At 41.4% G+C, this 27,601-nt stretch overlaps 1 protein-coding gene across 2 annotated transcripts; it reads right to left on the reverse strand.

Moving 5' to 3' along the window:
- Positions 1–1,984: 1,984 nt before the first annotated feature.
- Positions 1,985–27,130, reverse strand: cdk1 (cyclin dependent kinase 1). 2 transcript variants are annotated; one of them, XM_078565889.1, is made up of 9 exons: positions 26,998–27,130; positions 25,239–25,343; positions 13,789–13,845; positions 12,038–12,194; positions 9,430–9,553; positions 7,315–7,485; positions 5,564–5,727; positions 3,339–3,477; positions 1,985–2,355 (listed from the first exon to the last, which is right to left on the reverse strand). In XM_078565889.1, exons 3-9 carry the CDS (start codon positions 13,823–13,825, stop codon positions 2,242–2,244), a joined length of 906 nt encoding a protein of 301 aa, XP_078422015.1. In that variant the 5' UTR covers positions 13,826–13,845; positions 25,239–25,343; positions 26,998–27,130; the 3' UTR covers positions 1,985–2,241. The 2 variants fall into 2 exon arrangements, with proteins under 2 accessions (XP_078422015.1, XP_078422017.1); XM_078565891.1 differs by having other exon boundaries at positions 25,239–25,315; positions 26,998–27,106.
- Between the last annotated feature and the right edge of the window lie 471 nt (positions 27,131–27,601).

Here is a 27,601-nt window from a genome sequence, read left to right on the forward strand (position 1 = left end):
GAAAATGTACCAACCACTTCAATTGTAGGTTAATTACTAGCACAAATGAAGAGATGAACTATTAAACAGACTTCTTGGATGCATCAATTGTTCAGTGCAGTCCACGAGTCTTCAGAAGGAATCACGTTAATATCTCCTTCTTCATTGTCGTGGCTGTTGGTACATGCACCCTAGGCTGCAATGGATATGTGCGCCTCAGTTCAATTAGTACAAGTAGTCATAGCTGAAAACAAGCGGATAATGAAAAAAGAGCAAAAGGTTCCCTTCCAAGGTAGGACGTAGGGAACTTTGTATATTTGGGGATGAAGTGTACTTAGATGAAGACATCAAAAGGTGGGCAATCTAGCATTCTTTCTGCAAATAAAGCAAGATACTGTAATGGTACTGTGCCTGGATGGGATGTAGATTCAATTTTTCCAAACTTGTGACATCATTTTCAGAAATGTGTGTGTGGTGGCCAGATGCATCTCCACAATGAGACGTAAACAGCAAAGAACAGCCTCTAGCTTCTAATGGTCAAGGAATACAATTGATTTTACTTCAGCCTGACTTAATTTCTAATTGAAAAATAAATTTTGCATTGGTTATATAAGGCAGGAACCAAGGAATAGCAAATAGACCTGCGATACCATGTAAATAATTTTGTAATTTTAAAAAATGCTCAACGAGAACCAATTTTAAAAACATTTGCTAAGGTAGGAGATTCCCACTGCTGACCAGCTTAAACTCATACATCTCAAACAGCACTTATTCAGCAACAACCAGCTCATTGATGTTGGGTTCCACCAGTGTCCAGATCTCATTGCAGCCTCGGCCCAAACAAACAGAAGAGCTACATTCCAAATAGAGTGTCATCAAGGCATCATTTGACCACGTGCATCATCAAGGAGCCCTAGCAAAATTGACATTAATGGGAATCAGGGGGAAATCTCTCCACTCATTAACAGTCATAATTAGCACAGAGTTGGCTGTAGTTGTTGGAAGCCAATCACCCCAGCTCCAGGGCATCGATGCTGGAGTTCCTCAAGGCAGTGTCCTAGGCCCAACCATCTTCTGCTGCTTCATCAATGGCATTTGAGGCCGAAAAGCTCAACTCATTTAAAAGGCACTTAGATTTGCATCTGAAGTGCTGTAACCTGCAAGGCTACGGACCAGGTGCTGGAAAGTGGGATTAAAATAAGCGGCTAGTTTTTTTTCAGCCTTTTCTGGCTGGCACAGATGGGCTGAATGGCCTCTTCCTGCACCATAACTTTTCTATGATTCTACAGACCTTCCCTCCATAATGTCAAAAGTGGGAATGCTCGCTGATGATTGCAGTGTTCAGTTCCATTGCCAACACTTCAAATAATAAAGCAGTCCCTGCCCACATGCAATAAAACTTGGGCAACATTCAGGCTTAGGGTGATAACTGACAAGTAACATTCATGCCACCCAAGTGTCAGGCAATGAACATCTCCAAGAGAATCTAACCATCTCCCCATGACATTTAACAGCATTACCATTGCTGAATCTCCCATTATCAACCTCCTGGGGGGGTCACATTGACCAGGAACTGAACCAGACCAGTCATAAATACTGTGGCTACAACAGCAGTGTGTACCATATACAAGATGCACTGCAGCAACTTGCCAAAGCTCCTTTGAGAGCAACTTCCAAACCAGTGACTTCTGCTACGTTGAAGGGCAAGGACAACAGATGCATGGGAACACCACCACCTGGAAGTTCCCCTCCAAGCCATCCTGATTTGGAAATATATTGCTATTCCTTCATTGTTGCTGGGTCAAAATCCTGGAACTCCCTCCTTAACAGCACTGTGCGTGCACCTACACCACATGGTCTACAGCAGTTTAAGCTCAAGGGCAATTAGGGATCGGCAATTAAGGACTATTAATTGGCAAGGCCAGAGAAATATCCACATCAAGAATAAATGATAAAAAAATGAACATCTTGAGCCTTCATCAAAAGAAATAGTTCAATAGCAATATGATGTACGTTAAGCCTTTATTTGTATTTACAAGTTGTACAGGTACAAAAACAAGTTCAGTATTGTGCCACAATAGTATAGATAGAAGAAAAGAAATACATAGACATGAACAGACAAATCTACAGAAGTTTAATACAGGAATGGTTGCAACCAAATTTTTTTTAAAAGTTGGTGGGAAAAATGGTCTTGGTGTGTTTAGTGATTGCCCACAGTTTCACTGTCAAACAGAGACACACACAATTACCTTTCAACAAACATTAATTCCTTTGTATATTGGCAGGGAGGCTGGACTTATCCAAGTCATCAAAATACGGGTGACGCAAAGCTTCCTTTGCAGAGATTCTTCTGGCAGGATCATAAATCAATGTTTTCTGATAAAAGAAATGCTTTATTAGAAATAATGCAGCGGTGTCAGCTTTTCTAACAGCAGGCATAGCAAACCATATAAGTTACAGAATTTAATAGGTATACATGAACCAAACCATAAAAATCTAAGATCTACAATATTGTAAACTTTCAACATTCTAAGCACTAAATGCTTCACTGTAAAGACCAAAGATTCGAGGAAACATTTAGCTTTGTCTAGTTTATTTGTATTTCCAGCACCTGGTCCGTAGCCTTGCAGGTTACAGCACTTCAGATGCAAATCTAAGTGCCTTTTAAATGAATTTTCCAAGTGCATTGTACTCTGGAACACCACCAGTTGAGTGCAGTTGACATTCTTGAATGCTCCAAATATGCTTGCTCTGTTCATTACATTTTGTTCATGATAGCTATTTCATATTTGATGAGGTTTACCTCAGCACAAGCTTTACTCTTTATTGCTTCTAGTACCATCAAATACAGAGTCTACTCATCTCAATGCAAATTGGTTTCATTCAAAACACTAAATTCTGCCGAAGGGCCATGAGGGCTCGAAACGTTGACTGATTTCTTCTCCGCCGATGCTGCCAGACTTGCTGAGTTTTTCCAGGTAATTCTGTTTTTATTTTGTTTTGGATTTCCAGCATCCGCAGTAGCTTTTAGCTTTTTGTTTTTAACTAAATAACTGGGCCTGGGCAAATATTATATCTAATTAACGGGAGCCTGTATAATGCAAGCTTTCTTGGAAATGCAGAAATGTACTGAAAATTAGTATTGATGGTCTAATTGCAGTAGTGAACTGTTAAAAGCTGTAAACATTACCATAAATCATAAATAAACAGACAGCTACAAATAAATATAGTTCAAAGCTGGTCACAGTAGGGAATTTGAATGCCTAGCTGGTATTACTGCTATGCAAGATGATTGAATTCATAATTCCTAATCCCAAATAGTGGGAGAAAGCAGAGAAGTTATTTCCAAATCCACTTACCGCTAGCAGGTCAAGGCCATTTACATCAATATTCTTCACTTGTGACAAACTTCCGGCTTTCCACTTGGGAAAGGTATTCTTGTAATCTGGCAAGGTCTCAACCTCTGGCCAGATTTCATTGTTTGGTGTACCCAAAGTCCTGTAAGGAGGCAAGACAAGTTTTTAAATTCCAGTAAGGTGCCACATTGCTGCCTGGCATGTAAACCTTAAGCTACATCAATGTGGTTTGCCAAACTCCCATTAGTCTGGCATCATTCCAAAGTCATTACTAACCTAAAGCCACAAAAACCACCCAATGATCTCAAAAGGTACTGTCTCCATTGCCCTATTGTCCAATGTCTACAAGTTGGTTAAACAAGATAAAACTGGCACAAGAAGCCACCCTCCCAAATGATCAGGCAATCTTGATACATAAAGAAGCCACTTGACCAATGAGGCAGGGTTCCTGAAGGGCTAGGGGAAAGGCTGCAGCTAGCTTACAGACTTGCCTGACAAGTCCCTGCTACTAAAGCTTTCAACCACTCAATGCCATGACACCCTTCAGCTCATCAAAGCCCATGAACCATAAATTCTTGGTTATGTTGGTGACAAGACCAGCTGAAAACAAACACTCAATAATGGTCTACCACAGGGGCTGTGTTTGCACAGGTCTTTTTCAACATGTATGTGGCTGACATGTCCTGCACTAACTCCTGGAAAGTCCTTTTATGCCACTGAGAAAGCACTGCTGGGGCATGCGTGGCAAGCAACTTTGGTAATGGAGTGTTACTTCCCGAACAGGCACTCACCCCCAAATCAGTCAGCTTGTTCCATCTGAACACCCACACTGTCAGGAAAGGAGTCAACATTTCCTTCTGAAGGGAGTTACCCATGACTCCCATCCAAAATACCTGGGTGTGACCCTGGACAGGACTCTCCCTATCGACCCCATCTCATCAACATCAGCCAAAAAGTTAAAACTTGATGGACCTGGTCTGAAAACACACTGGAACATCACAGGGGAAGCATAATCAGAACACTTCACACCACAACAGTGGCCCTAATCTACTCTGTTGCAGAATACTGCTCTGCCTCATGGTCCTGTAGCTGCCACACAAAGATTGTGGACATGCAGCTAAACATCAAAAGGAGGACAGTGTAAGAGATGTTTAAGTTCACTCAGTGGCTCCCAATGCTGCCTAACATTAATGTAGTATAATGCTTTTATATTGCTAATTTTCAAATTAAAGGGAAAAAGACAACTATTACAGAAAAATATTTTTATATTTTTGTAACTAGTTCAATGAAATCCCCAGTGTCAAGCAGGGTATCTGAGCCCTGGTCAGAGTCAGGGATCACTCCCCATTATGGGGGTTTACACAAACTGGAGCTGAAGAACAAGGCCTGAGCAATGTAACAATGTGCATCTGTGGAGGGGTCGAGGGGGAGTGAAAAGAGGGATTAAAAAAAGGAACCTCACTACACAAACCATAATCACCTTAAGGTCCAATTCCTTGTTACTCTGTCATTAATATTGATGCCAAAGGTAGATGAAATTCTCACTGCTCTTTCATTGTGAAAACTAACAGGTAAATGAACTCTGAAAATGGACATCTGCATGAGACAGAATGCAAACTAAAGTTGGTTGGCTACTTGGGTCACTCAGCATCTCATCCTCAGAGCAAGAGTGTAGCTAGGTTACAATGGAATCCTCTAGAGCCCACACTCCAATCTTCAGAGAATCTTCCAGACTTGATACATAAACACTTCTGACAAAAAATACTTAGAGGCAATCTAAACATTTGGATTTAGATTCAGAGGGCTCCCAAAACTGACACCATAGCATCTCTTTCTCTGGAATGTACAATAGAGAATTCTGCTGAAACTGGCCAAGAAACAAATCCAAAGAAAAGTTCCCTTTACAGCATGGGTTGAAGCCAATAAATTCAGTCGCTCCTGAACTGTACATATAGGGAACTTTCAGGGTTCATATTGGAACAAAGCATTTCCAAAGAATAGCTTCCCCCCACCCCCTTCCGTAGACTAAGCCCAGGTAGTATTATACAAAAGCAGGCACTTGTCCTTTTCAGTGCACTCAAATATCTGCCAGAGCACATGGAGAACAAAATCTAGTGACAAGGAGGGGGGAAGCAGACGTCTTAAATGGCAAAACAATTTAATGCACCATATCTTCTTGGGCACATCTTGGGGTTTATTGGAGAGACAGTGCTTTTGTTTTGACATACCTGAAAATCCTGAAGAGCTGATCAATCTCAGAGTCCCCATGGAAGAGGGGTCTCTTAGTAGCCATTTCAGCAAATATTGTGCCAATACTCCAGATATCTACTGGTGTAGAGTAACGAGCAGAACCCAGGAGTACTTCAGGAGCTCGGTACCACAGCGTCACCACCTTTGAAAACAAATCACATCCAATTAGCTGTTGGCTTGCAAAATCCATAATTATTATTGGAGACCCTAATTTGATGGAAAAGGTCTCCGCAAAATACTGCTCAATATGGATGACTATGGTCACGTTGCTGGTCAATGTCAAAAATGGAATTAAATTTCAAAATTTTAAAAAGCTTCAACAGTGAATATTTTCTACTGCACTGTGCTTCGAATATTACTTGCGAACGATCAAAATGTAAGAGCAAAGTACTATGGGATGCTGGAAATCGGAAATATAACACCAAAAGTGTTGGAAATACTCAGGTCAGGCAGCATCTGTCAAAAGAGAGAAACAGAGTTAACATTTCTGTTTGGATGATCCTTCATTAGAACCGGGAGTACTTTAATAGGGAAAGGGGTGCAAGGAAAGAGAACAAAAGGGAAGGTCTTTGATAGGTTGGAAGGCAGGAGAGTTTAAATGACCAATGCAGTAATGCCTGCTCATGGTATCAACTGAAGTTAAGCACATACAAGTGGAGGACATTGATTGGGTGGCTACTTGAGCACATATAAAGAGAACTCACTGACAAGAGTTGAGAGGAGTCAGGGGACATATACCTGTAATGCTTTACTCTGAATAAATCTATCTCAAGTAAAGACTGGCTTTGAATTCTTCCTTAGCCAATTGATAATCATGAGTATAACAATGCTGAAGGTGAAATGAGATGGTACTAGGACAAGGAAAAAAATGTACCTAGAGGTGGTGTAAGTGGGAGGCCAGAACCACCAACAACTGATCTGGAATTGTTGATCTCAATGTCGAGTCCAGAAAGCTGTAAAGGGTTGCTGTTCCTTGAGCTGGTGTTTTGATAAAACACTAAACAGCCTTCCAGACTCAACACTGAATGACCTGCTCTATTCACGTCGTATGATAACGAGACAAGTAAAGGATCAATTTTAATCTCAAACTGCTTTCTACCCTATCACAGATTTTCCCTTTTCTTCTTCCCTTCCTTTCCCTCTTGCCCCACCTGGCTTTAAAACCATTACATCTCCAAGTATGAGCTCTGACAAAGGGTCACCAACCAGAAACATTAATTCTATTTATCTTTTCCTGGTTGCTGCCAAGACCTACTGGGTTTCCAGCATTTTCTGTTTTTAATTAATTGAAGCGTAGCCCCAGGATCTCATTTTCAAATTTTTACCTTCCTACAAGGGTGAAAATGAACTCAACATGCTCCCATTTTAAGTTACATCAAAGATTAGGCTACTCATGTCAAAGTGGGCTTGCAAATAGCTATGCATTCACCTATTAAAGTTATACAAAGAATGCAAATAGAGTTGGGGGTAGGGAAAGAGTCAGGGTTAATGTCTAATGGCACATGCTAAGTTATTGCATCAAAACATCTCTTCTTCCCTAGGGACAGGGAGGTGCTAGTTCAATGAGGAACACTAATAAATGGATATTTCATTGAAAAGCTTAAAACCGTCAATCTTAAAACAGATGCAAAGCAAACATTAGAAATAAATATATTACTGCACAAATTTTCCTTTAAAATTGCATTTATTCACATCTTGAAACAAAGAAACTGCACAACTGGACTCATACCTCATGAGTATAAACTCTGACAGGGACACCAAAGGCACGAGCTAGTCCAAAGTCAGCCAATTTAATAATGCCTTTACTGTCAATCAGCAAATTCTGAGGTTTTAAGTCTCTGTGCAAAACTCTTCTTGAGTGACAGAAGGCAATCCCCTGTGTGATCTGGTACAGGTAACTCTGAGAAGGGAAAAAAAAACATGAAACATCATTGGTCACACTCGCCTGGTAGAAGATTTGTTAAATCCACAGATGATAATGAGACTAAGGTTCTTACTTCAAAACTGATTAATTGTGTAGTTGATTGAAAGAAAAAATACAGATAATATCTCAAGTGTCAGCATGTAAAGAAACACTAAAGTTGATGGGGGGGGGGGAGGTTTCAGAGGGGGAGTCATGGTGGGGGCAGTGCGGAAGCAGAGTTTTCATATTCACTTATTGAAGTTTAAAACACATGAATTTACTACCTGCATATTAAAATAATCAGCATATTAAAATAGTAAGCAATGATTGATAAAGTCATTTTGCTGGCTTTTCAGGCTTGGATTAAAAGACAATCCCTGTTCCACTTGAATTAACTTGAGAAAATACACAAGCTGTGTGGGTGCAGAAATTCATACCATTTAAATACATTCTTTTTTAAAATTGGGAAACTAGACTGAGGGGTCAAACATCATCACCAGGATTAAAAATTGAAAAACACATTCAAGACAAATCAAGAAGCAGTAAATAAGCCTGAAATTTGTACAAGAAATGAATGTACATGGGAATCGAGGTCCTTGGGAAAGCATGAGTTAATGGTGTATCAATTAAATATACATGGTAGGGATGCAAGAAGGAACACACATAATAAGATATTTGGAACTTTGAAGAAATCTTACCACACCAGTTTAAAAAAAGGCATGGAAGATTGAGAGAAAGCAATAGCCCCTTGCTAGAGGTGAGAGGTGCATCAATTTTCAGACAAACATAGGTTCTGATATCTTGCTGAGGATTACAAGAAACACAAGGGACAATCTTGAGCTATATAGGATCCACATTGCGTACCAATACTTTTCTACTCAAAAAAAAGAGCTGTTTAGAACTTCAATGAAATTGAGGAGATATGGGGCTTTCATTTGAGCTCAAGCTAGCAAAGCCAAGAAAGGAGACTAATGGAAAACTTGAGGTGGTGCCAAAAGATAAAGTTAGTATCTGATGCTTAGAATCAAGACAAAGAAACTATTTGAAGAACTTAAAAGAAAAACCTTCTCTATGCTGCACCATTGAAAAGCATGGTAGTCTGAACACCCAATGAATATAATGGAATTGTCAGAACAATAAAATTACTGATTACAGTGGTCCAGCGGTTTTGTTACCAGACAAGTAATCCAAAAGCCAGGACTGATAAACAAGAGAACAAGTTCAAATCCCATTGTGGTAGCTTGAGAATTTAAATCTATATTACAAAAGGTAAAAAGCATTGGCCAAGTAGAGGCCATTGGTGCAAGGAAGAAAGAGCAGGAAAGGGGACGGAGCCCCAGAGATAATGGAAAAAGTCAGTTGCTGAACCATTGACTGCAGCAGAGAGAGAGAAATGTAGACAAAGAGTAGCTATAAACATCAATTTAGTATGAGACCATGACAATAATTTATTTAGAAGTGCATAGAGTTGGACCATGAGTGGCTTTGGCAGTGCCCAGGACAATGAGGCGATATAGAAGTATTCAACAGCTGGATTCAAGGGGAATGGCTATAAGAACCTTGAGCAAATCCTGGATTGTCAGTGAGCGAAGGTAGGAACACCTATAAGTTTAGGAAGCAGAGGACAATGGGAATTCTTAATTCAATTTAACCTAAACTTCTACAGATGTCTCAGTCCTTCCTTATTCTTTTCTATTCTTCCAAGTTAATGCTCCAATTAAAATTTGCATTATAATTTATCCTTTGAATTTACATCACATGGTATAAATGTGGTCTGCATAATAGTGGAATTACTTTTAGAAAAAGGTCAACACTAATGTCTCTAGTCAAAAAACACATATGATAATGTTTGGAGGTGCCAATTTAAATGGAAACACCAGAATGATTTTCAGATCTCCTTGACTAATGAAGACTGTAATTAGCAAATCATACTGCAGATACCTTAACTAGCATTTGGTCCATCATCTGACGAGTAGGTAAGGAATCCAAATATTTTTTCAGGTCCATTGAAAGGAATTCAAATATAAGGTACAGCCTTGCATCTTGCATTAGCACATCTTGAAGACTAAAGAGAAAGAGAAACATGAATTCACAGCGCTAATTACTTGGTTATCAAATTTACTTCCCACCTTCACCAAAATTCTCTCTCCTCTGCAAAAGATGCTGACTTAGATAAAGTGCCCTGCTATAGATGCCAGCAACCCTCTGGTTTTGAGCACGTAGACAGAATGCAGTCTGGTTATTTCAAAATGGGGACACCAAATCTGGTCCAGTCAGCATCACATTCTCTCTCAAAGAAAGACTTGCATTTATAGGATAGCTTTCAACTTTAGAACACCTCAAAACAATCTTATAGCCAATGATTTGCAGTTGCTTTTGTAACGTAGGAAAAGTGGCAGCCAATTTGCACACGGCAAGGTCCTACAAAGAGCAATAAAATAAAAAAGTGTGAGATAATGCAATTGAGGAGGGCAAACAAAGCTAGGGAATACTTAAACTGGAAGATATCGAGGGGTTGAGGGAGTAAGACACCTTGGAGTGCACAGGTCCCTGAAGGTGGCAGGTCAGGTGGATGGGTGGTAAAGAAAGCATATGGAGTGCTGTCCTTTATAGGACAAGGTGCTGAACACAAAAGCAGGGATAAAATGCTGGAACTGTATAAAATGCTGGTTAGGCCACAGCTGAAATTGTGAACAGTTCTGGTCACCACATTACAGGAAGGACATAATTGCTCCGGAGAGAATACAGAGGAGATTTACAAGGATGTTGCCAGGGCTTAATATTGCAGCTACGAGGAAAGTTTGGATAGGCTAGGGTTGTTTTCCTCAGAACAGAGGAGGCTGATGGGTGACCTAATTGAGGTGTACAAAATTGAGGGGCTGAGACAGAGTAGGCAGGAAAGACCTGTTTCCCCTAGCTGAGGGGTCAATTACCATGGGGTACGGATTTAAGATGATTGGTAGAAGGATTCCATCTGGAATTCCCTGCCTAAATCAGTGGTTGAGGCTGAAACGCTCAACTCATCTAAAAGGTCCTTGGATCTGCACCTGAAGTTCTGTAACCTGCAAAGCTATAGACCAGGTGCTGGAAAGTGGGATTAAAAATCAGTGGCTAGTTTCTTTTTTTCTCTTTTTGGCCAGCACAGACACAATGGGCTGAATGGCCTTTTCCTGCTCTTTAACTTCTCTATAGTTCTAAACAAAGTGCTGTAAGCTGCAGGGCTATGGGCCGGGTGCAGGAAGGTGGAATTAGAAAGGGCACCTGGGTGTCCTTGGGCTGGCATGGACATGATGGGCCGAATGGCTTCCTTCTGTGCTGTAACTTTTCTATGGTTCTATAACCAAGCAATTTGAGGTGATAGTGTGCGATTATATTAGAAATGATAGGAGAACTCCCATGCTCTTCTTTGAATAGCACCATGGGATCTTTTACGTCCACCTGAGGGGGCTAATCACTTTGAATCACTGGAGTGTGATTAGCAGTTGGAAATACTGTCAGGATTCCACTCATACAACACCAAAGGCACCAGATACATCTACTGCAGTCAAATCCAACTTCTTGCCCACATGGCCCAGTGTACACTGGACAGTGCATCAGCTTGGCCCTCCAAGAGCCCCAACTCACCGTCCATTCAACCCTACGTTCAATGTCATTAAAGAAAAATATGTAACACATTCAGTTAAATGAAGATTGATAACACTTAGTTCCTTACAAATAGCCACATTGCCAAAAGGAGCCAATATTTAATTGGATAAAATGGCTTTGTTCTTTCCCACTGGTAGACAAATCATGCTATATCACCCACATCAGGGCTCAAGAGTTAGGTATCCTTCCCTATTTAAGTGCAGCCTAGCTGAAAGTTACTTTGGGACACAAAGCTTGTAAAAACATTTTTGTTAAATTGGTGAAATTGTAACATGCTTCCTAACATACTTTACCCAGAAAATGCTCATTATTCAGATAATGTAGTTTGATCAACTTTAAACACTGACATTTTCTAAAAAAATTCGTTCGTGGGATGTGGACATCAATGGTTCGGCCAGCATTTATTGCTCATCCCTAATTGCCCTTGTTCAGAGGGCATTTAAGAATCAATCACATTGCTGAGAGTCTGGAGTCACATGTAGGCCAGACCAGGTGAGGACGGCAGATTTCCTTCCCTAAAGGGCAATAATGAACCAGATGGGTTTTTATGACAATCGGCAATTGTTTTGTGGTCATCATCAGATGGTGCCTTAACATGTCACCAGGGCTCCCAACTCCTAAATCGTCTCACTATCAATTAATTGCAACAATTTATGTAGATAATTATGGAAGGTAACTGAGTAATTAACCATAAATTATTGGTTCGCTCATTCTTAGCAAAATACTCAAATCAGGGCCTGTCTTTGTGTGGACTCTCACAAAGTGCAGGAAATTAATATGTTCTGATTTAGGACATTTTAAGCAGTCCACAAGAATCACCCCTGCTATCTTAAGGTTATTTTCATTTCAAGTAAACACAGTGAATACAAAATTTGTGCATACAAGTTTAACCCAGTGCACTCACCATACAATATTAGGATGCTGTAGTTCCTTTAAAAGGGAAATCTCTCTGATTGCAGTGCTGGGAACACCTTCCTCTTCACTCTCCAAACGGATTTTCTTCATGGCCACTATTTGCTGTGTTGTTTTATGGCGCCCTTTATAAACAACCCCATAGGTACCTGAAAAAAGTTCAGCAATTTCTTAAATCAGAACTCCTGTACCTTTAGTAAAATAAAAAGAAGAAATTTTCGGTGGGTCTCATGCAAAAGATCAGAGAAAGCGGGTCATCTCCTCCACCAGGTGTTTGTTCCTGCTCTGCTTTACCTTGCTTAACCATGCTTCAGCTCTGAAAATTGCACCCGTCCTCTGCCTACATACATCAGTAAATACACCTTACCTCATGAGGCAAACAAGAACGGAGGGATTGGGGAATCTGGTGCGCAGACCACCCCGACTGACAGGTTTCTTGGTTAATGACTGTTGTTCTGGCAGTCTCCAAAACAGCCAATCAGCAGTGGCAATGGTTGGTATCAGGAAAGAGCGGAACAAGGCCTGTACTGGATCCCAGACATGTGAAGCGAAGCAAACAATTATGGAAGGTCAGAATTCTGCTCAAAGATTCACAACTTTCCAAAGACTTTGGGCACTTTTTTGAAATTTCCACGACTTTTTCAGTCCTGGAAAGGTCACTTCTAAATTCCGTGACTTTTCCAGATTTTCCTCGACCCACAGTAACGCTGTTAAATGAACCATGAATTCTGAACAACTTCAAGAGCAGGACATCTTCTTGCAATTTGCTCATTTCACCATAATGTAAATCAGTGAGAAGACTTTTAACAGCACATCAGTCAAAGATAACCAATGGCTTCTCTTCATCACAATCTATCTTAAACCATTCTCCCACCCGAACCCTACCACCACCCGCAGCTCATGCACTTTTGTCACTAAAATTGAGACCATCTGTTTAGCTGCTTTGAGCACTTCCCTCCCATCCCCTAAGCCCACGAAGGGCAGGCCTCCCCCAAGGACCCTCCAGTCCAAGCCACATTTTTGCGCAATTTCTTTCTTATCTCCTCTCTCTCTCCAAGCTCACCTTGTCCATAAAATCCAATTCCTGCTTCCGTGATCCTATTCCCACCAAACCACTGGCTCCCACATTAGCTGATGTTGTTAACAGGCCCTCTCTCTTCAGGTACTGTGTTTCTTTCCATCAAATCTGCCATCTTAGAACCCTCTCCTCTCCACAAAAAACCCTTGTCATCCTCATCCTTCAAACTACCATCTTATATCTAACTTTGTCTTTCCTCTCTGAAGTACTTGATGTGCTGCCATCTCCCAAACCCATACTCATCTTTCCCAAAACTCCATGCTTGAATCCCTCTAATCAGACTCCATCTGACCAGGAAACTAAAGCACTAAACCCAAGTGGCCTTAAAGTGCTTACTGTAATATAGTTCTCTTGTATGCAAATGAAAAGGTTCATGTTCTTAGTTGTGTGTTGGAGTGCAAAATATTTTGTTTCATGTGAAATTTTCAATTCCAATGACAATAATTGAAGTTATTATAATGTGCAACATGATTGGAGTGTGTTTCTGGAGTTGGGAGTGGCAGAAAGAGAAGTGGAGGAAAGATACTAAAGCATTTGAAATCTAAAGAGGGCAAGTTTATACTACAAGCAGTCCAAATCTCAACTTTAGCCAAAGCAAGAATCATTTTGTTGCAGATCCTGCGAGTAAGCCTAAAGATCCAACTTCAAAAAAAAAGTTTACTCACCTTCACCAATTTTCTCAATTTTGACATAATCCTCCATGCTACTGTTCACAATTCTGCCTGAAAAGTGGACAGATACAAGGGCATCAGATTCCTGAGCCACACAAAACAAAAATAGAAGAGGCTTCAAATGTTATTGTTCAAATTTTGAACATGAATGGTATTCAGAACCTTCTTTGGATTATACTCAGTTTACAACTTAAATTGTTATTTTACACAAGATTTAATTTCAGAAACCAACAATTTGGGACATAACATGATAAAGTATAGCGCGCTTGGGTGGAATAGGTGTATTGACCTATAGTTATACATGTTCTCCATCGGTCGCTGGGTTTCCTTGGGTCATGTTTGAGTCTGTTGGAAACCAATTGAGAGAGAATGATTAGCCAACAACTCTACTGACCATCAATTCCCTTGTTCTAAATTGTCCGAATGAAGAAATTCAAAAGCACTCCAAAAATTCAATTTTGAGGGAATTAACTTCAAAAAGCTATTGGAATTACATTGCTCACTCACGCCACTTAGTGTTTTCTTTAAAGGAAATAGAAGATGAATTGAATCTACATCAGTCATTTAGAGCTACAAAACACAATACCAGCATTTTTGTGCCACCAGTTGAGGTGAAGAATGACAAACATTATCTTTCCCACAAAGGAGAACAGAAGAATTTGAGAATCACCCAGAGTTGAATATTCATAAGACCATAAGAGGTCGGAGCAGAAATAGGCCATTCAGCCCATCAAGTCCGCTCCGCCATTCAATGAGATCATGGCTGATCTGTTAATCCTCAACTCCACTTTCCTGCCTTTTCCCCATTACCCTTGATTCCCTTACTGATTAAAAATCTTACTCAGCTTTGAATATATTTAATGACCCAGCCTCTTCGGTACAGAATTCCACAGATTCACTACGCTCAGAGAAGAAATTCCTTCTCATCTGTCTTAAATGGCCCCTCCTGTACTCCGATTATGCCCTCTGGTCCTAGACTCTCCCATAAGGGAAAACATCCTCTCAGAATCTACCCTGTCAAGCCCCCTAAGAAGCTTTTGTTTCAATAAGGTCGCCTCTCATTCTTCTAAACTCCAATGAGTACACTCAACCTCATGAGAAAATCCCTCCATACCCAGGATCAACCTAGTGAACCTTCTCTGGACTGCCTCCAATGCCAGTATATCTTTCCTTAGATAAGGGGACCAAAACGGTTCATAGTATTCTAGGCGTAGTCTAACTAGTGCCTTGTATAGTTTTAGCAAGGCTTCCCTATTCCATTCCCTCTGAAATAAAGGCCAACATTCTATTTGCCTTCCCTATTACCTGCTGAACTTGTATGCTAGCTTTGTGATTCATGCACGAGGACTCCCAAATCCCTCTGTGCTGCAGCTTTGAGGTCTTTCTCCATGTAAATATTATTCAGCTCTCCTATTCTTCCTGCAAAAGTGCATAACCTCATATTTTCCCACATTATATCCCATCTGCCAAGTTCTTGCTCACTCACTTAACATGACTATATCCCTCTAGACTGTCATCCTCACCACTTGCCTTCCCACCTATTTTTGTGTCAGCCGCAAACTTGGCGATGGTACATTCACTTCCCTCATTTAAGTCATTAATATATATTGTAAATAATTCTGGCCCCAGCATTGAACCCTGTGGTACTCCACTGGTTACAGATTGCCATCCTGAAAATGCCCCCTGCATATCCCAACTCTGTCTTCTATTAGTTAGCCAATCCTCTATCCATGCTAATATACTACCACAAACACCACAGGCTCTTATCTTAAGTAACCTTATGTGCAGTACCTTATCGAACGCCTTTTGGAAATCCAAATATATTACATCTACTGGTTCTCCTTTATCTATCCTGCTCGTTACTTCAAAGAATTCTAATAAATTTGTCAGGCATGATTTCCTCTTCATGAAGCCATGCTGATACTGCTTGATTATATTATGCATTTCTAAATGCTCTATTACATACTTTACAATACATTCCAACATTTTCCCAATGACAGATGTTAAGCTAACTGGCCTATAATTATCTGTTTTTTGTCTAGATTATTTTTTGAAAAGGTGATACATTGGCAGTTTTCCAATCCTCTGGGACTTTTCCAGAATCTAAGGATGCTTGGAAGATTGCTACCTGTGCATCCACTATCTCTGTGACTACTTCCTTTATTATCCTAGGATGCAACCCATCAGGTCCAGGGGACTTATCGGCCTTCAGCCCCATTAGTTTCTCTTGTACTTTTTCTCTAGTGATAGTTATTGTACTTATTTCCTCCCCCCTTTTGCTCCTTGATTATTTAATATTTTTGGAATGCTATTAGTGTCTTCTACCATGAAGAGTGATGCAAAGTATTTATTCAAACTATCTGTGCATCCAAAGCTAACATGAGGGGGAAATAAATGGAATATTGATACTGTTACAGAGGTGTATTGATGTCAAATATTAAATTTCAATTTCATCTGCTGAACTCTCATACGGAATTTTTAAAAAAAGGCAGTTCCAATTGTTCAAAACAAAGACACTGACTTAAGATGGCTTCCACAGATCACTTGACATGTCTGCAACTACAAGTTGGTCAGTTCTGGGAGTTTCCAATGTGGTTTGGAATTAGGATATGCTCAGGCTAACCTCTTGTGGAATTACACACCTGATGTCAAGATTACTTCAAAGATGGATTGAAACTTAAAATGGCTGTCACTAATTGCATTACTATCTAAAGCTACATTCCATTCCTTCAGACAGAGACAGGAGGTCTCCAACGACAATGGCTACATTGAAAGGTGTTTAATATGCTCTTCCAACTCATCACAGGGAAGAACAGGACATTCAGAAATGATGGCCTGGACATTTAAAAAATCAATCACCTAATACATAATAGCCAAGGTCTGTCCAGACATGAGCTAATCGATTAGCTTCTTTGGAATACTCAGATCATTATGGAGAATGGTCATGTGATCAACACCACCATTTTGAAATGTCTTATTACAACACCCTGGTTGCTTTTGAGCAGTCCGAAACAAGAACATTGAAAAGCAGCACAAAGCTGCGCCCCTCTCTCTCTCTCCACTCAAGTGGACTCTGCCTGTTATATCATACTAGGTCAAGAGACAGAAATTCTGAACATAACTTCAAATTCCAAAGCAGCCTTTCCAGGAAAAAAAACAAGGACCAACATTTAAAGAATTGCCCAACTACAAACAACATTAATGGACTCAATTAAAACTCGATTTGCGTTTTATCATTGAATCTTAAGTTTGGCCAAAAGTTAACCTCCTCTACTTTATAACTTGTGATTTTGCGTGTATGCATGTTGCAATGGTGGTGTGTGTTTACTTTTAAGTATTTTTTACATAAAAACTAACCCCATTTGTGTTTAAACTCAAGAAAGCCTATCAAACTGAGTTCTTTGCAATCAGCACATAAACAGTTAAGTACATACACTGAATTGGCACATTCATCCGTATAAATTTCAAAAAACCCTGTTACGATCAAATGAGGAGTGGGGTTAAAAAAAGAGAGCCCTTGCACCATACCTCTTCATATATCTATGTAAAGTGCTCCCAGGGGAATGGCATGCTCTAACTACTGATATTCTTTTCTGCTTAGCATCAAAGGACACCCCTGAACAGATCTTGCATCTCCTGCAAGCCAAGTATCTTTTTCTACCCAATATCCAATTAAAGGATTGAGACACACAGGTATCATAATAAAGCCCTTACTTGGACCCCAGCTACTGGAATATAACATGTGCTACCATCTGGTCCTTTCCTTTAAAATCCAGAAGGAATAAACAGTCTCTAAGGGTCAGTGTTGGGATCATCATTCTCAAAATAATTACACACACACCACCCTTCACCCCCCCCCCGCCAAACTCCCTTGGCATTGCACGCAGTGAGTCAAAGGATTCTTTCATAACAAAGGTACATCGGCCAGGAACAACACTTCAGCCACTGATTGTGTCCTTCGACATCACCTCCCAAACCATGATCTTTACCAGCTGGAGAAGGACAGCAGATGCATGGGAACATCACCACCTGCAAGTTCCCTTCCATGCCACACACCACTGACCTGGAATTATATCCCCATTCCTTCACTGTCGCTGGGTCAAAATCCTGCAACTCCCTTCCAAACAGCACTGTGGTTGTACCTACACCACATGGGCTGCAGCAATCTTCACCCGAACTGTGCTGGACCAGTGTTCTGGCAAGCTGCACGACTAGGGCAGTAGAGCGGGGTTTAAACTAAATAGTGAGGGAGAGGGATTATATGAGAGGTGTGATAAACAAGAGTAGGGTAGCGATCTTGGTTAATAATAACCAGAGTGTGACAGGATGTCCCAGAGCATATAAACTTGAGTGCACCAGCAAGCAAGGCCAAAGATTGCAAAAACGGTAAGAGAGTTAAAGGCTCTGTATCTGAATGCATGAGCATTCGTAACAAAATCGATGAATTTTTAGCAGATAAAAATGTGTGTAGTCATTACAGAGATGTGGTTGCAGGGTGACCAAGGCAGGGACCTGAATATTCAAGGATATTTGACATTTCAAAAAGACAGGAAGGTAGGAACAGGTGGTGGGGTAGCTCTGTTAATTCAGGATGTCATTATTACAGTAGTGAGGTGACCTTATCTCAAAAGGGCAAAATGTAGAATCAATTTGGGTAGAGACAAGAAATAGGTGTGTTTGTGTAATTATTGAGAATAATGGTCCCAACCTTGGGGACTATTTATTCTTCTGGATTTTACAAGAAAAGACAAGATAAGAGATCACTTGTGTAGTTTATAGTCACCCTAACTGTAGTTACACTGTAGGACAGAGTAAACAAGAAATAAAGGAAGGGTAAGAAAGATACTGTAATAATCATGGGTGACAAATCTACTTGTAGATTGGGCGAATCAGATCAGCAAAGGCAGCCTGGAAAATTAGTTAATTGAGTGCATTCGGGACAATTTCTTAGAACAGTAGATTCAAGAGCCAACCAGGGAGCTGGTAACGTGCAATGAGACAATTAATCAATAACCTCATGGTACAGGAGCCTCCAGGTGACAGCAGTCATAACATGATAGAATTTCACATTCAGTCTGAAAGGCAGCAGTGGGAAGAGCTGATCTAAGACTGGTGATTTAAATCTAAATAATAGGGGTATGAAGGCAGAGGTGGCTAAAGTGAACTAGGAAACTAGGTTGAAAGGTGGGACAGTAGAGATGCAGTGGCAAACTTTTAAGGAGATATTTGACAGCTCTCAAAAGGTTTATTCAAGCGAGAAAGACTGAGAAGGACGCATCATCCATGGCTCTGTAAGGAAGCTAAGGGTAGCATCAAATTGAAAGAAATTGTCCAAATCTGCAAAGATTAATTGTGGATCAGAAGATTGGACAGATTAAGAACCATGAAAAAAAAGATTGAGAAAGTAAAGTGAGAGAAAGCTCACTGGTAATGTGAAAACGGACAGCATAAATTTCTACAGGTATTTAAACAGGAAGAGAGTAACTAAAGTTGGTGTTGGTCCTCCACAGAACGAGTCTGGGGAACTGATAGTGCTAAACAAGGAAATGGTGGAGTCATTGAACAGGTATTTTGTGTCTGCCTTAGAAACTTCCCAACGATACTTGCAAAATCAAGAAGTGAAAGGGAGGAAAGAACTTAAAACAATTGCCATCTGCAGGAAAAAGGTGCTATTCGGCCTAAAGGCTTACAAATCCCCAGGACCAGCTGGCCTGCATCCTGGAGTCTTAAAAGTAGCGGCTGTGGAGATGATAGAGGCATAGGTTATAATCTTCCAAAATTCTTTACATTCTGGAAGGGTCCCCGTGGATTGGAAAATAGCAAATGTAATACCCTTATTCAAGAAAGGAGCAGACAGAAAGGAGGAAACTTTTGGCCAGTTAGTCTAACATCTGTCAGATGGAAATAGCTAAAATCCATCAAAGGAGGTTATAGCAGGATACTTAAAATCATAATGGGATCAGGCAGAGTCAATATGGTTTTGTGTAAAGGAAATAGTGTTTAGCCAATTTAGAGTTCTTTGAGTAAATAATAAGCAAGGTGGATAAAGGGGAACCTGTAGATGTGGCATACTTGGATTTCCAAAAGGCATTTGATAAGGTGCCACGACAAAGATTACTACTCAAGACAAGTGCACATGGTGTATCATGTATTTGCATGGATAAAGGATTGGTTAACTAACAGGAAGCAGAGGGTAAGGATAAATGTCTTTTTCAGGTTGGCAAGCTGCAATGAGTAGAGAATCTCAGGGATCAATGCTGAGGCCTCAACTATTAACAATCTATATAAATGATTTGGATGAAGGGAAGGTAGCTAAATTTGCTGATGACACCAAGTTGGAGAGTAAATTGTTAAGAGGTAGAGAGTCTACAAAGGAATATAGATAGGATAATTGAATGGGCAAACATTTCACAGATAGACTATGGGAAAATGTAAGCTTGTCCACTTTGGCAGGAAGAACAGAAAAGCAGTATGCTATTTAAATGGAGAGACACTGCAGAACTCAGTGGTACAGAGGGCATCCTGATACATGAATCAAATTTAGTATGCAGGTACAGGAAATGACTAAGAAGGCAAATGGAATGTTGGCATTTATTGCAGGAAGAGTGGAATATAAAAGTAGAGAAGTTTTACTGCAGCTGTACAGGGCCTTGTGAGACCATATCTGGAGTACTATATACAGCTTTGGTCTCTATTTTTGAAAAAGGGCATTAGAAGCAGTAGGTTCACGCAACTGATTCCTGGGATGAAGGGAATTTATTATTTATTAACATTTATTATGTTAAATAAGAGGAAAGTTTGGACCTATACCCAGAGTTTAGAAGGATGAGAGGTGATCTTATTGAAACTTACAAGATCCAGAGGGGACTTGACAGGGAGTAGATGCTTAGAAGACGTTTCCTCTTGCAGGAGATACTAGAACCAAGGGACAGCTTAAGAATAAGAGATCAGGAGAAATCTTTTCTCAGGGGGTCAATAATCTGTGGAATTCTGTTCCACAGAAAGCAGTGGAGGCTGGGTCATTGAATTTATTCAAGGCTAAGTTAGATAGATTTTTGATAGACAAGGGGGGGGTCAAGGGTTACAGGGGACAGACAGGAAAGGAGTTGAGACCACAACCAGATCAGCCACGATCTTATTGAATGGAGGAGCACACTTGTAGGGCCAAATGGCCTATTCCTGCTCCCTAGTCCTATGGTTCAAGACAACGACTCAACACTACCTTTAAGGACAATTAGGGACAGGCAATAAATTTTGCCCTTACCAGCAACACTCATATCCCGACCAAATTAAACTCCGTTATTAATCGCTATTCTAGGAATTTTACTGGTGGTTTGGACATTGATTTTCACGACCATTATCCCGTAAGTGAATGGCCTTAATTATGTAAATATTCTTTATCCATATCATAGATTGAACTTTTAGACTCAATGGTATTTAAAGCTGAGCATAAGTAGCAAAGTGTAGCATTGGAGTTAGATTTAACATTTAGCAATATAGGGGAGAGTGCACTTTGATAAGAATGGGGACTGGCCCGGGCTTTGGCAGAAACTTGCTGTAACATTTGCTACGCACACTCAATTGTAACTCTCACTGGAATCTATTAATGGCACAGTGCAGCTGTTTATTTCTGGATTACAGGTGAATCACCTGATACCTCACAAGAAACATTGCCATGATCAAGAAGGGGAACAGTAGCACAGTGGTTATGTTACTGGACTAGTAATTTAGAGGTCAGGTCTAGTGATTCAAAACCTGAAATCCCACCACAACAACTTGGGAATTGATAAATTTAAATTTAAAAAACCTGGAATAAAAAGTTGTACTTGTATCAGTAATGATGACTGTGAAACTTCCAGATAGTCATTAAAACTCACCTGGTTCACTAGCCCCTTTTAGGGTGGGAAATCTGCCATCTTTACCTGCCCTACCCTAGACATGACTCCAGACCCATATCAATATATTGACTCTTAACTGCTCTCTGAAATGGCCTAGCACAACCATAATAGAAAAAGTCAATGACAGTACCTGCACAAGGACTGCAGCAGTTCAAGGTGATTCACCACATTCTCAAAGACTGTCGGTCTTGTCAGTGACACCCACATCCCAGGAACAAATAATAAAAAAAGGCACTGCTCCCTCTACAGCTCATTCTGAGAAGTTCTACCTCATGCCATTTTTCAACTTGGCCAATTCTAAATGGAACTTAAAATGAGTTTCTATCAACAGATTCTGAATCTGCAACAGTTTCTTCAGCACTCCCACATCATTACATCTAGTGTCCCCCCGGTCACCTCCTATTTCTCACCTACATGCTTGCCTTCAGCTCCATCATCTGAAAACAAACCGTCAATGTCCACAGATATGCTGATACCACCCAGCTCTACCTCACCACCACCTCTCAATCCCGCCACTATCTCTAAACTGCTTATCAGACATTCAGTATTGGATGAACAGAAATTGCCTTCAATTAAATATTGGGAAGACCAAAGTCATTATATTCAATCCTCACTACAAACTCCACTCCCTGGCTTATAGAAAGTCATGTTCGACTAAGTTGGTTACTCGTTTTGGAGGTAAGGAGGGTCTAATGAAGGTGGTGTATTTAATGTGGTCTATCTACTTGGATTTTATTAAGGCTTTTGATTATGGCAGGTTGGTCAAAAAAGTAAAAGCAGATGGTATCTGAGAGAAAGTGGCAATTTGGATCCAAAGTTGGCTCAGTGGCAAGAAGCAAATTTTTTTTTAAAATGGTGATAGGGTGCTTTTTTTTCCCCAAGAATGGAAGGGTGTTTGGAATGGAGTTATGCAAGGCCCAGTACTGGGTCTCTGGCTGTGTACAGTATATATCGTTATGTAGGCTTAATGTAGGGGATATGATTAAGAAGTTTGCAGATGATACAAAAATTGCAGTTGGCTAATAGTGAGGAAGAAAAACGTAGGCTGCAGGGAGATAACAATGGACTCGTCAGGTGGGCAGAAAAGCAACAAATGGAGTTCAATCTAAAGAAGTGTGAGGTGATGCATTCAGGAAGGATAAACAAGGCAAGGAATACACAATAAATGGAGAATTCTGTAAAATCTAGAAGAGGAATCTGGAAGTGCATGTCCACAGATCCATGAAAGTAACAGTGCAGCAGGGTGACCAAATGTTCCAGATTTTATGGGGCTGTTCTGTATTTAAGGCAGTTGTCCTGCATTACAAATTTTTTGCTGCCAGGATGCCCTTTTTACCATATTTTTGATCTTTGATTCTCACACACACATAGTATACAGCTGTGCACATGTATTGTGCTCTCCTCCTGGTGCCCCACTCCCATTACGGCATTTCGATATTTCACTAACACTTCAGGTCAACATCCAGAAGCAATGCGATTCAGTACTCCCCATCTGCCCAATGCAGCCTAAGTGGGCCTAAGTCCAACCCTCTGCAAAGTGTCATATCTCTGTAACTGAATTCAAACAAATGGCAGTCATTTCACACTGGGCATGCACACTCTGCTCTCTTCCCATTGCACTGGTCCCACATTCCATACAGAAACCCCACAGCAGTCTGGATAGCACCTGACCTTTTTTTCATCCCGAGGGTGGTGACTAAGAGGCAGAACCCATCATCACATTTAAGAAACACGGATATGCATTTGGAGCTGCCCAACCTACAAGGTTACGGACTAACAGCTGGAAAGTGGGATTAGGCTGGATAACTCTTTCAGCAGCATCGACATGACGAGTTGAAAGGCTTCCATCCATGCCATAAATCTATGTTTCTGCACTTGCTCCCAGTTAAGCAATGGCTTGATTTTCAAATCCCTCATGGCACCCCCCATCTTCCTATTGCTGTTACCTCCTCTAGCCCAAAGCCCTCATTAACTATGCTCCTATCACACACTCTTCAGCATCTCCAATTTAAACAGCAGCCATGCCTTCTACTGCTTGTGCCTCAGGCTCTGGAATTCCCTCCCTAAGCCTCTCCGCCTCTTTCCTCCTTTACAACACTCCTTAAAAGCTACATCTTTGACCAAGCTATTGGTCGTCTACGTTAACATCTCGTGTGGCTCGGTCCAATTTTGTTTTATAATCCCATGGTTGTCAGGGACAACCACGTCCATTCCAATTCCCCTACTCCTCCCTCCCAGAACCACATAGGGTTCCTAGTCTTCACCCTCCACCCCACCAGCCTTCATATTCAGACCATCTTCCACCATTCCCACCTCCTCTAGCTTGATGCCATGATCAAATACATTTCCACCTCCTTTCAGAATTTAAGGGACTGCTCCCTCCATAACACTCTGGTTCACTCTTCAATCACTCCCTTCCTTCCCATGCAAGTGCAAGAGATAAAGCACCTGCCCTTCTATCTCCTTCCTTCCCACTGTCCAAGGGGCCCAAACACATTCCAGTTGAAACAGAACTTTACTTGTACGTGCTGTATTCATTGCTCACGATGGGGTGTCCAAATGCAGATTAGGTGACTGATTTGCAGAATGCCTCTGTTCAGTCTGCAAACATAGCCCTGAGATTCCAGTCTCCTACCACTTAAATTCTGCACCCACTATCAAGCTCACCTCTATCTTCAGGATTCAGCATTGAGTTCAAGAATTTCAGATCATAATGCTTGCCTCTGTTTTATGTCCAACAACAGCAGGTCATAATTCTGCTATTCCCATTTATATCTCCACTCGAGCCAGCTTTTGTTTCTTTACAATCTCCTTTTGCCTTGCGCCTTCATCCCTTTTGTCATTTAATCTCACTTGCTTCCCACCGTATAACAGACATTTTGTTCTTTCCCTTCCACTGCTCGCTTAAAACCTGTTACATAGAATCAAATCTGGCAAAAGCTCATCAATTTGAAACGTTAACTTTGTTTCACTCCATAGATGCAGCCTGACCGGAGTATTTCCTGCATCTGGAGTATTGTGCATCTTTTTCTTGAACCCATGCTGTAGTATAGCTTCGTAAGCACCAGCAGTTTTTGGTTACACTGCACATCAACTTTGGTAAATCAAACCAGTTATTAGTGTGCCGAAGAATCATTTGAGGCTCATCCTTTACCTCTCCCCCTTCCTCTGGCATAATTCAAGCAGGTGGTTTTACTGCCCTCAGGCTGCAATTCTTGACTCTGCTTGCAATTCCACTGACAAGTTTGTTGATTAAAATAGAAAGTGACCAATGCAACAGTCTGGGGATTACAACAAATAAAGGCAGAACAATAGGAGAGTCATGTTTGACATGGATGCAAATTTTATTTTACACTGCTGGGTTTCCCTTACTATTCCACCTCATTGTCATTGTACAGTATAGAATGTTTGCAATTTTTAAAAGAAAACTTGAGCCCAGCCACCAGGTCTTCCTGCTTTGCCAATTGAAGCATAGCAGCAGCAGGGAAAGGGTGAAGAATTTTAAAGGGAACAGGGGGTGAAAGTACAAAATATCAGAAAACCTACCTGTATTAACAGGCCAAAGTCCCGTGACAAATCTTCCAGGAAATTATTCTTCACTCAGATGACGACAGTCCAGGTATCTTTTGGGAATGCAAAGGTCAGATTGGTCTGGTGAATACAAATAGACCCAAATAGTATCACTTTCTTCTGTATCTTGAGTTAGAACAAACAAATTTACAAGCTGTGAAACTAAAAGAGTGCTCTAAAGTTAGCAATACAGCATTTAAAAACACAAAACTCAGAATTTCTCCCAAGTGACAAGCCCTGCAGTCTGAGTGCCCATACAGGTTATAGGAACAATTAATTTTGCTGCCTACACTTGTGCAGCCATTCTCCACTATTGAGCCTCAATGTTGAGTGCCAATGAGCTGCTTTTTCCAGCTATTTTTGTTTTTGTTTCAGATTTGCAGCATCCACAGTATTTTGCTTTTATATATATGAACAGAGTTAAGCCTGCCAGAGCCCACACCAGGCATGTACTTTCCACAACAGGTCACTAGGCAATTATCTGGAGCTCGAACTAGCCAGATTTTCCTTCTGCACAGTCCAGGGCCTCACTGGCCATCACAACATTCATAGGAACAGAAAATTTCATAGAATGATCCTTTTCTGTGCTGTCACATTCATGGTGGCTCTCTGTAAAAGCTATTCAACTAGACCCACTCCCCCGTCTTTCCCACATAACCCTGCACATTACTCTTCAGATAGTGATTGAAGTCTTTTTTGAAAGTCATGATTGAATCTGCCTCCACCACACACTAAGGCAGTGCATTCCTAGATCCTAACCACTCATTTCAGAAAAAAGTTCTTCCTCATGTCACCACTGATTCATGATTGGCTCTTAACCTTTCCAATAATAGAAACAGGTTTCCCCATCCACTCTCTCAAGGCCCTCATGATTTTGAGCAACACTACCAAATCTCCTCTCAACCTTCTCTTTTGTAAAGAGCAAACACAGCTGCCCCAATCTGTCCTTGTAACTTAAGTCCCTTATCCTTGGAACTATTCTCAAATCTTTCCTGCTGTCGCATCCAGCCTAATATGTGGTGCCCAGAATTGGACACAATATTCCAGTTGAGGCCAAACCAGTGTTTCATAAAGGTTCACCATGACTCCCTTGCTTTTATATACTTATGCCTTTACAGGAAAGAGGAAGCCATTTGGCCCATCATATTTGTGCCAGCCAATGCAGTTATCCAGCCTAATTCCACTTCCAGCTCTCAGTCTGTAGATTATGGCACCTCAAACATACTTACAAACATTTTTAAAATGTAATAACCGTCTCTGCCTCCATCATGCTTTCAGGCAGAGAGTTCAAGATCCTCACCATCCCTGGGATGGAAAAATTACTCAACTCTCCTCTAAACATCCTACCAATTACTTTACATTAATATCTTCTGGTTTATGATCTCTCTAAGTGATACAGGTCCTTCCATTCCATTCTACCGAGGCCTGCGACAATTTATACAGCTCAGTTAAATCCCCCCCCCACCCAAGTTAACTCTGCAAGAGCAGAATTAAACAAAGAAACCAAAATTACATCAGCTGCTGGAAACCTGAAGCTGGCAGAAGTCCCCACCAGGAGCTGCTTTTGGGGCTCTGATTAGCCACCGTATAAACTCGCAGGTCCAGGAAGCCTGCTCACAGCCCGGGGCTCAATTCCATCCCGTTACCCCAGGGGCAGATACCCCTTACCCGGCCGGACGGTGCTAAAACCCCATCTCCCCGGAACCACCTTAACTTGCCGAGCGCGGGGACAAACCTGCGTAGGTATCGGGGTGGGCGGGGGGGGGTCTCACTGAGACCAAGCGAGCGGCGGTGAGTAAAGCCCGGCTACGCTCCGCTGCTGCTCCCGCCGCGGTTTGAATGCCGCTCGCTCCTTCCAACCGCTCCCCCCTCCCACCCCGATTCAAACCGCCAACCAATCAGCGCCGCCATTTGGATTCAAAGGGACCAATCAGAAGAGCCGCACTTGGAAGGGTCCTTCGCCCGGCGCTTAGCTGCCCAGCGAGAAAGGCGCGAAGTGCGGCAGCAAAGTGGCAGCTGGGAGGGGTGGGGGGAGGGTCGGGATAAGGAGGCCGGGCCGGGTCGGGGCGTAGAGCGTGCTCGAGGGCGGGACGGGGTTGGAGGGCGTGCTCACCGAGTGGGGGCGGAGCCGTGAGTGTGCCAGGGGGCGGGGTCGGGTGGGGGCGGGGCCCAGGGCGGGCTGGGGGCGGGCCTTGTGTCTGACAGAAGCCTCATGTTTGTTTTTCTGGTTACGGAGGAATTTTCCCTGATAGTTACAGGAGGTCGGGCGAATTTTAAATCAGAGTTTGGCTATGTGGCAACCTTGCATCTAATTGGTGGTCGTTAAGCATTGCCTGGTG

Source organism: Cetorhinus maximus, chromosome 20, assembly GCF_964194155.1.
Source record: "Cetorhinus maximus chromosome 20, sCetMax3.hap1.1, whole genome shotgun sequence".
Lineage (NCBI taxonomy): Eukaryota > Metazoa > Chordata > Chondrichthyes > Lamniformes > Cetorhinidae > Cetorhinus > Cetorhinus maximus.